Raw genomic sequence first — 10,366 nt, forward strand, 5'->3', positions numbered from 1 at the left:
CAGTTACCAAACGTCCACGACCTTTTCAAAGTTTATATATTCTCTATCTAATAGTAATATTCATGCTATTGTGAATAGAGAAAGAAAAGTAGGGGTTTAGAGCTTTGGTTTTTAAGAGAATTCAAAATGAAAAGTGTGAGATTCGCATTGAATTGATCAAATTTTCAGTTCCAATAGTTTAATTACACTTTTAAATTTCACATTTAAGTAAAAATAATAAAAATACATTTTTATTTTATTTTTTCTTGAAGTCACGTAGATATATGAATTCACACGAGTTTAAATCTACTGACAAACACTCAAACAAGCAAACTTACTTTTACACTTGAAGCTACTTCTTCGGGCAATACATACATATATATATTTGGAAGGTTAAGTAATCACACATGCGCATGCTTCTGGAACTCTGGACCTCTTCTTTGAGAATGAAACATATGCAAGCAACTCCTTGTTAACTTCAAACTTAGCCATGTCTTTCTCCTCCAAATTTATCCATGCTTCTATACCATCCCCTTCTCTGGTGTCCATGAAAGTCACCAGATTTTTGAATGTCAACCTTGTGGAACCCACCTGCACCGGCTTCCCCCACCCAAACTCAACTTCATACAAAGGCAACCTGCACAAACTTGTAAACCTAAACGAAACCACCTCTCCCTTCATGAACTTCTCTGCTCTCTCTTTGATGAAATTCAAGTGTTCCTCACCTCCCCGGAGTTTCTCTACAAACTCTCCGTCAATACTCTTTACGGTGCTCTTCATCTGCCTCACAAGGCCTCGACACTTATCCCCGGCTTCCATGGACGGCGTGGCTATTGCTATCCGGTACAGATTCCCGAAAGAATATTCCGGCAGTGGCGGGTCCATCCTTGTACGGAGGTTCACCGCATGAAGCACTGTGTAGAGCCTCTCATCATGTCCTGATGATGCTCTTGTGGAAGCAACAAAACAGCTCCAGATAAACACCGATAACGCCTCAACACGTGTTGGACGTATCGGGTTTTCTGTGTCGGAGCTCTCAGTGTACTTATCTCTGAGAGCAGCCACGACAGGGTTGCTAAAAACAAACCTCTTTGTCACAATCTTGTCCTTGGTCATCCCTGTCTGTGGTTGAAACCCGGACAGGTTTCGAGGTGGGAAGAACTTGGCTCCATCAAATGTTGGACATGGAATATTGGTTTCCGCACGAGAAGTTGCCGCCCAGCTAGTGATGAACATGACAATGGACAAGCCATCCGCGATTTTATGCGAAAAGCATGTGCCGACGGCTATTCCACCGCAGTTGAAGTAAGTGACTTGAATGGCCAACAACGTGTCATCCACTTTGTCCAGTTCATGGGGAAGAAATTTGTTGTATTCATTAGGGTTTGGGTCAGTGACCACTTGTGAGAGTCCGCACTTGGCCCGGGCTTCGGTGTAGAGGACTCCCTCGTCGTTGCAGGCTATGGAGGTGTTGTCAATGAGTCGTCCGGCCAGTGGGTAGAAGCGAGTTAAGGTCTCCGATAGGGAGATCTTAAGGCGGTCGGATTTTTCGGTGTTGGTCAGTTTGGTGGTGGAGTCAGCTGAAAAGAAGAGGATCATAGGCATGTAGACTGGAGGGGATATTTGATCAAGGAAGGAGAGCTGGTAGTTTTGGAGGTGGTGAGGAGTTGGAGCAGATGGTTTGATTGTTTCGCGGGAAATAAATTCAACTTCAACCTTCATTTCTCTTCTTAGAAGGTTTATGCATTCAAACAGTACTGTGTGTAAAAACTGTGACGCACTGTGTTTGTGTTATTTTGCAAGTGTGTGTGGTGAATGGCTTTCCCAAAATTGGCTTAAATAGAGTGTCGCATCGTGAAAGATGGAAACAACACTCCTCATGCGCCCATTACGTGCATGTTTGATGTTTGAACACATAATGCAAAATGTCTACTCAGCTAAACGTGGCATTGTCGACATGACAAAAAAAAAAAATAGGTAAAAAGAAAATAAGAATTAAGATTAGGAACAATCATATGTGTAGTAGAAAATTTTAAAATAATTTAAGAAAATGATTGGCTTTCAAGATCAACTTCTCTCTCAGTTTAAATAGCAGCTATAGTGATAAAATATAATCCAGGAACTTACAAGTTTGGACCTACTTATAGGTTTATTCATTTAATTGATACGTACTTCACATAAAATTGAACAATAATTGTCTCCTTACAAGAAGGAATTTTTTTCATAGTTTGATGTGTCATGAGATTATTGCGGATGTATTTTTTATTTATATAATAGTAAGAGATAAAACAGAAAGGAAAATAAAGTAATTGTATAATGAGTTTGGGATCAATTTGACCCAAATAATTAAAATGGGTTGTCCAAAAAAAAAAAACATATGGGTTATCATATTCATGACAAGTATTGTTCATAGAAACGTTTAGATAAATGAGATGAAAAACATCCTATTGATGCATTGTGGGAAATTTAGGATAATAAATTGTGATTTCCAAAAATTTTGCGGTACTAAATATTTTATCAAAAGTTCAAGTAAATATACCACACTACTTACAATATTGTTCTTAATAGATTTGGAATACTTAACCTCTTTTTTTTTTCTTCTGATAAATATACTTAACTTCTCTTTCAGAAAGGAGATATCATATCATTTAAACTAATACCCAATAATCATATTAATAAAAAAATAAAAAAAATTAAAAAAATAAAAATTGAGCAAAACGCATCTAAGGTCGACTCTCTCTTTTTTATTACTATTATTATTATCTTTTTCGAATGTTCATTTCGATAGGCTTATAAAAAACAGATGGTATAATCGTCTGATTTTAAAATCAAAATTCAAAGTCTGTCTATATAAGCTAATAGTTTTGTAAATTAATCAAAAACTTAAAAATAATCAAATCAAGCGGATTTCTATTTGTTTTGACACTCCAAGTCAGATCATCTTACCATTGATCTCAATCCATTTAATTCTTGAAAACAGTGCGTGATATTATTTCTATTTAGTATGCATGATGTAGCATGAGATTGACCCACACACATAATGTAAAATTATGTCCAATACTTGTACAATTACTTAAGCATGTGCCTAATCATTATTTAATAGTTTCTTAAGAGTTTCGACCTAGTTTTCATCCAAAAGATAAGATATGACAAGGACTTAGATCTTTGTTTTCAAATGCACATGCTATATAGTATCACACACTTCTCCTAATATAATTAAAATAAATAGAATATATAATTATATTTAACTAATTAAATATTAATTCTTCTATTTCAAACTCAATGTGTCGATTCGGTGCTCTAAATATATTTGATGGGAAATGAAGAACCTGAAGTTCTTATACGAATACAAACCCTAGCCTTCCATAGAATTTTTGAAATTCACCAGCTGTCTCTAATTTAATTATATCCAAGACTTGAAGTTTTACGGAGGAGATCTCACAAGTTATTTACAAGAAGTTTTCTATGATTTAATTATACCCAAAACTTGAAGCATTACAGAGATCTCACAAGTTAATTACAACAAGTTTCCAAATTGTATTAATTCTAAAAAAAAAAGGTTGCTTCAAACGTGACTATTGTTGAGACTGTGACACGCAATATTTGTCACAAATGGTTTTTCTATTATCCTATACAAAACTTTGTCCACTCCATTCTTTCCGGCAAATCAGATGCTCTTACTTCAATACTTAATTTGTTGGCATAACCAATCTATATATACAATCAATATATATTCATCAGAGCTATAATTTGAATCATTTAGATGTGGATTTGTCACCTAATATATATTGGCCGGCTTCTTCATAAAGCGTTGAAGATCACGCATGTGAGGCCCTGCAACATTCCTAGGGAGGGGTTGTATGACTAGCAACTAGGAAAAAAGAAAAATAAAAAAAAAAGAACTAAAACCCTTGACTTCTTCCATAGCCTCACCCTTTTTGGGGATAAGAGGCATTGATACTCCTCTCAAAGTGGCCGTGAATAATAGAGGAAGTATTAAGCGATCCCATTGCCTTCGCCACTCTCAATTATGTAGAAAGAATGCCATACTGAAACTATATGGGTTTGGTGCCTTGTGTCCATTACAAGGGCTTTTTGTTTTTTTTTTTTTACCTTGCTTGCTTGCTTGGAACTTACACACACGTGCCTCCACTGAGTCTCAAACTCCTGAATATGGGTTTGGTACCGTTAGGCCACTGGCCTGTTAGTATGTCCTTTACAATTCTTCAATGCCACTTCTACCTTCTCCACCCCAAAAGGCTTCTCTGGCCATTCTCTTACTTCAACCAAAATACTACCAAACTCTAAGCCATCTAGTAAGGGTCTCCATCTATGTAATTATGTTGCTCCATATACAAATGTTGGAAGAAAGTAGAAATCCCTTGCTTTATTTCCTCCTTGCAAAGCTTGATGCCATCAACCCGAATTCTTCCAATGTGATTACTCCTTCGGTGAGCATTCGCGAGCCACTAGAATAACTTCATATTCTTGTCCCCTTCCCTAGGACATAAAGCCCTCGACTTTTGCCTCCAAGCTATGTTAGATGGACTCTTCAATGGTAGGTGAAGCACACATTGCTTGAACATGGGTATAGGATATGTGTCCGGTACTTTTGGTTGGACATGCACCTAAAAACCATGTCCATGAATTTAATTTTATTGTATTATTGCTTCAAAATGAGTGAAATGTCAATATTGCACACTATGTTGCATAAAAACATTATTTTACCTAGAAAATAAAATAGAATACTAAATAATATAAACATTTGGCAGTGTCCATGTGTCTTTTTGTTTGGAAATTTGACACATCCGACATGTGAATATATACCCACACCTGACATACGTAAGTGAGTCCATGTAACATTGCCTCCAAGATATTTCCTCCATAATGGTAATCTCGCCAATTGCGCTCTGCCTTGTATTCCTCTCTTCTGCTACTTTCCACATCATCCAACCGTTCATGTCCTTCCTTATGGTCCCACTCTGATATCTAGATCAAGAGTACCACTCCAAACTGCCAAGTACTACTTTGTTTCACTTCTTGACATCACCCTTCAACATACTTAGTTTGTTGGCCAGGATGTAGCTTGGACTTCTTCTCACAACGGAGCCATCCCACCAAGTGGTAATCAATTTTAGAGAATTCAAAAGGACATTCCTTGACAACTACTCTGTAATAGGAGATATTTCAATGGAAATGAGATATTTATTTCTATTCTTAAATTCTCTATTGTTTCCACTCTTTTTTGTTGGGTTTCAGGAAGAGATTCTAGATCTTTAGTGGATATTGTCGATGTTTTGGCCTCTTTGAAGGCTTAGAGGCTCTTTTTGGCCTTGTGTAGTTCTCTTGGGATGCACTCCTCCTTTAAGCTCTTTTTATACATTTTTTACTTTAAAAAAAAAAAAAAAAACTCTGTAAATATCATGCCTTTCTTAATCCTACACAAAATTGGAATTTGACTTGTGTTACTCCCTTGGTTATTTTTTTTATTATCAGCTTTGTAATAGGCAATATCCATGTTCCCCCAATGTTCCATTTTGTGTGTTGAAACCTTGTACCACTTCCTTGTTTTGCATCTAGATGCATTGCTTTAGCATCTTCCTTTTATCATACCATCATTGCATTAAAGGCCATTTGCTTTGATTCTTTCGACATCTAAGAGGAAACCAATACGCATAATCCGTGTTCTAAAATGGGATGACATAAGGATGACTTTTATCTTAAACTCAAGAACAAAAATTTATAACCACAACTTTTGTTTACCTTGAACTAAATTTTCTCCAATTTCAAATCCAAACTTTAACGTGTAAAATTATAAAGAATGATGTCCCAATGTGTATAAGTCAAACTCCATGTGGGTGAGTTATGTCACTTATGTGGATTTTTTTGATAAAAACCAACAGATGTGGACATTGAAACAACCTCCTATAGAACTCATTGCAGAAACAAAGGTAGGAACAAAAGTTCTACAAGACGGACCTCGCTATAAAGGCCATACGGTGGAGGAAGTTATTCCCTCTTTCGAAGATCAACCACTTCGAAGTACTTATCTTTGGTTGGATTTACGATTAAATTAAGTCGTCAGTGTTTCAACCTAGCATTGCCTCACATAATATTAATGTGCTACTGAACACTCGTTAGGAGGACTTCCCTTGTACTCTATTTGATCTCTTCCTCCAAGATATACCTCAAATAGGAATGGATCCTACATTGTACATAGGGATGGCAACGGGGCGAGGTGGGGTAGGGATTCCATTCCCTATCCCCATCCCCGATGCATTTTTCATTTCCCATCCCCGCCCCCATCATCGCTTAAAATTTTACCAGAATCCCTATACCCACCCCCGCCCCCGACACCTTATCCCCGTCCCCGGCCCCGGCCTCATAATTTTTTTTATTAAAAAAAAACACATTTTTTCTTATTTTCATATATATAATAAATCTAATTTAGTAATAAACTATTATATGTAAGGGTATATTAGTAACTTCACACTTAATCGGGGCGGGTTTACCCCATCCCTGCCTCTGGCCCCGGTCATGGCAGGGATTCATAATTTGCCCCCATCCTCATCCCCATTTAGCTAAAAAGATCCCCATCCCCGCTAAAAACGGGGCGGGGCGGGGATGGAGAAATTGCCATCCCTAATTGTGCAACTCCAAATTCATGAGGGACCTCTCTTATAGCTAAGTTCAAAAACTTCATGATGTATCATGGTATCCTCTATAACTGTGCGTTTGGCGGCCTTATTACCTGTTGCACAAGACCACATGAAGGAAAAGCTAAGCATTGGTTTGGTCATTAATAATCAGTGATGTCAACCGTTTTTTGTCGCATGTAATGGCAAAGATATTATCGATTTCAACTAGCTAATGAGGCGACAGTGCTCGAATAAGATTATCCCAAGTTAGAAATCCAAACAAAGAGTATAATTTATCATTTTTCCTTGGATTGGAGACAAAATGCACATTGACTGTCTTAAGGAAGAATCTGTTTTCTAGATCGTATAGCAAGGGTGAAGGAAAGTTAAAAAGTTAGCTCAGCTCTCTTGTCCGTCTTTTGATGACACTGGTTTGCACATTGTTTAATGATAATAATCCACTTCAATACGTTGTTGCCTCATTGTCACTGAAATCTAAACGTCGATTTCTAGGAAAGTGAGTTTTAGGGGTTAATAAACATTATAAACTCATTCTTCTCATTTTGCAGTTTCATTTCCATAAGTTACTTTTGACCTAGACTCATGCAAGACATTCCCCTCAAACTTTGCTGCTGTTAGGCAGCAAATTTGCTCTGCTCCTCAAGCAATCCGCTCTTCAATCCATACTTTGATCTCCTAAACTAGTCATCCAAGCCTTTGATTGTTGATGATGAATGAAGTAAGCAAAAATCTAGCAATAAGATTGCTAGAATGAACTCTAGATTTATTGTATCCCTATTTTATTTTATTTTTCTGGGTTCATGATTGATATTGTAAATCTTTGGTGGACATTTTGTAGATTTTTTGGACAACTTGAGAACATAGTAGGCCTTCTGTTGGCTTCTATTGGCCTTTTGTGTAGTAGTACTTTATAATGCGCTCTCCTTTTTCTTTTTCTTTTTTTAAGTAATAATTCATTAAAAACTTTCAAAAGGGGAACACATCTCTCAAAAAACAACACAAGGCCAAATAGGGTCTCTAAACCCTTAACAAATCCAAAAATTCTACAAGCTCATCCAAGGATTTACAATTTCCTCTTAGGACCCAGCAAAAAACAGTGCTAAGAATGGAGAACTTCAACGACCCAATATGATTTTCCTTTTCCTTCAAAGGATCTTTTATTTCTTTCAAACCACAAACACTACCAAACACAAAAAGGAGTAACCCTCCAAGAGTCACGAGCTTGGGCCCCACTATACGACCTCTCCAAGCCTCAATTTTGGTAGATCGTGGCATAACCCAGTGAATTGATCTCAAACAAACCCAAAAACAAAAGCCAACAATCTCGAGCCATGTTTTTGATTGTTTTTGGTGTGGATTGTGTTGCTTCAAGGACCATGGTGGAGATCTTAGAGGCTTGGAGAGGGTGTTTAGTGGTCAGCCGAGTTAGAGAGGCTTGGAGGGTAACTCCTCTTTGTTTATGGTGGGGTCTGTGGCGAGAGAGGAATAGGAGATCCTTTGAAGGCGGGGAGTCCCCTTTTTGGAATATTAAATTGAATATTTTGCATTTTTTTTTTTTTTTTTTTTTTGGGTCAACCGGAAAAGTTGTTTATCTATGGATAACCTCTCGGAGTTTGTTGACAACTTGAAGTTGTAGGGGTACCTTGGGTGTCTTTTTCTTTTCTTGTTTCGGGCACGCTCCCCTTTTTGAGCGTATTTAATGATAATTTTTGTTTACTTAAAGAAAAGAAAAAAAAAAAAAAATGACCAAACATCAAAGCGCCCATGAGAAGATGGAGTCCACACACAAAAGTCAGAAGTCTCCTCCACTATCTCCTAGCTATATAACAACTCCAGAAAGACAATCGCCTCCTCCATCTTCCAATCGTGAAACAGCCTTAAGAAACGTACATCCCACACCATTCTTTCACTATCAAGACATAGCCAGGGGCAAAGCTGGGTGGGTGGGGGGGGGGGGGGGGGGGGGGATTTTTTTGAATTTTTTTTAGTATAGGTAAAAATAAAAATAAATATAGTAATATACTTGGCCCCCCTAAGAAAAAAAAAATTATTTCTTTAATTAACATTTAACAGAGATAATTTATATATAATCTGAAGGAAAGTGATTTAATTGACGACTATAGAATCTCGATAAAAACTGACTCATATAAAAATTTAATGTGAATATCTTAAAATTTCAACTCTAACACCGTTTTTGTTCATAATTTGACTATCTTAAAATCCTTACAACTATTATTTCCATAACCTTATTATTCTAAAATTCCATCTCATACATGATTCTTTCCGATCACTTTTTTAAAATTTATTAATTTTTATTGGAATTCTTTTATAAGAAATTAATTTTTACAAAATCTAGAACAAAAATTTCATTTGAAGTTTTGAATATCAACAAAAATTCTTATTTTATTAATTTGTTTGTGTTTTTTTTTTTTTATCATAGATATAATTTTTATGATATATTACAATGATTATTAATTTGTGCAAGTATTACATCAATTTCTCTAATTGTTTAATTAAAAAAAATTTTAAAAATTTTTGGCATAAATCTTATTTGTGTTTGTTCAGAAAGTTTGATAAAAAGCTTGTTTAAATAACTATTTTTTAAAAGAAATTGGCAAAAGTTTAGATAGATATATTTTTGTATGACTATAATAAATTGTAAAATATTTTTACCTATGGAATTTTTTTTTCTCCAAAAAATTCTAATGTTGCTTATAATTTTAGCCTCCGAACCTCAAAATCCTGATTCTGCCCCTGACGATAGCAATCATCCATGATAGCATGTCTATCAATAGTAATCCCAAAAAGTCTAGGGAAAGTGATTGCAAGGGAACGATCCCCACACCATGTCATAAAGAAAAACGTGATCTTCAATGGTTAAATATATATAAGAGGAATGTTGCAGGGCCTCACATGCTTGACCTTCAACGCTTTATGAAGAAGCCGGCCAATGTATATTAGGTGACAAATCCACATCTAAATGATTCAGTCCTCCCCCTCTTTTTGCTTTTTGGAATAAATTACGCAATTCAGGCAACACACGCAAATTCACTTGGACAGTCGAATGTACTGCATCATTACGAGCTCTACTTCTTAATCGTCTTGCTTGATAGAATATTTATTTCAAAATTTATTTAAATTTTTATAGATCTAAAAAAATGGTCTTGATCCAGTGATTAATAAATTAAGGAGTTTATTGCTCTTGTCTACCAGCTAGTGGAACGAAAGATTCATGAGCAAATTATATACATTGAGGAAGAGGAGACCTAGCTTGAAGTTGAAGCTGGCTTTTAAACATGCATCTAATTAAGGTACGATGAATCAGTAGTACTAGGTGATGAACTTTTTGTTTGTGATTTACTACATCAGCCTTTGTCACTCTTTTCATATATAATATATATTTCAATATTGTTGTACGGGTGCTATACATGCAAAGATTTATTTTATTTTTTATTTTAGGAAAAGTCACATGCAAAGATGTTGTTGAGGCACAAGGTCATGAGTTAAGGGAGGATTCATGAATTGTTAATGGGGTGGGTTAATATTTTTTTGAGTTGGCTAATACTAATAATTATTATTATTTTTATTTATTTATTTATTTATTTATTATTTTTTGGACTGGGCTAAAATTGACTATAGGGAAATTTTTTTTTTGGGATGGGCTCAACCCACCCCCTAAATACGCCCATCATATATTCGATATATATATACACACTCATATAAATAAA

The 10,366-nt window shown here is 35.8% G+C and overlaps 1 protein-coding gene across 1 annotated transcript; it reads right to left on the minus strand.

Moving 5' to 3' along the window:
- Window positions 1–287: 287 nt before the first annotated feature.
- Window positions 288–1,790, minus strand: LOC132279487 (stemmadenine O-acetyltransferase-like). The gene has a single exon (XM_059781475.1). It carries the CDS (start codon window positions 1,699–1,701, stop codon window positions 373–375), a length of 1,329 nt encoding a protein of 442 aa, XP_059637458.1. The 5' UTR covers window positions 1,702–1,790; the 3' UTR covers window positions 288–372.
- Between the last annotated feature and the right edge of the window lie 8,576 nt (window positions 1,791–10,366).

This window comes from Cornus florida, unplaced genomic scaffold, assembly GCF_030987335.1.
Source record: "Cornus florida cultivar Cherokee Brave unplaced genomic scaffold, ASM3098733v1 CherokeeBrave_3.0.0_Hap2_Chr10, whole genome shotgun sequence".
In the NCBI taxonomy this organism is placed as follows: Eukaryota; Viridiplantae; Streptophyta; class Magnoliopsida; order Cornales; family Cornaceae; genus Cornus; species Cornus florida.

Bases quoted from the DNA above. Each gene is read 5' to 3' on its own strand.
- LOC132279487 (XM_059781475.1), bottom strand. From the start codon at position 1,701: ATGAAGGTTGAAGTTGAATTTATTTCCCGCGAAACAATCAAACCATCT.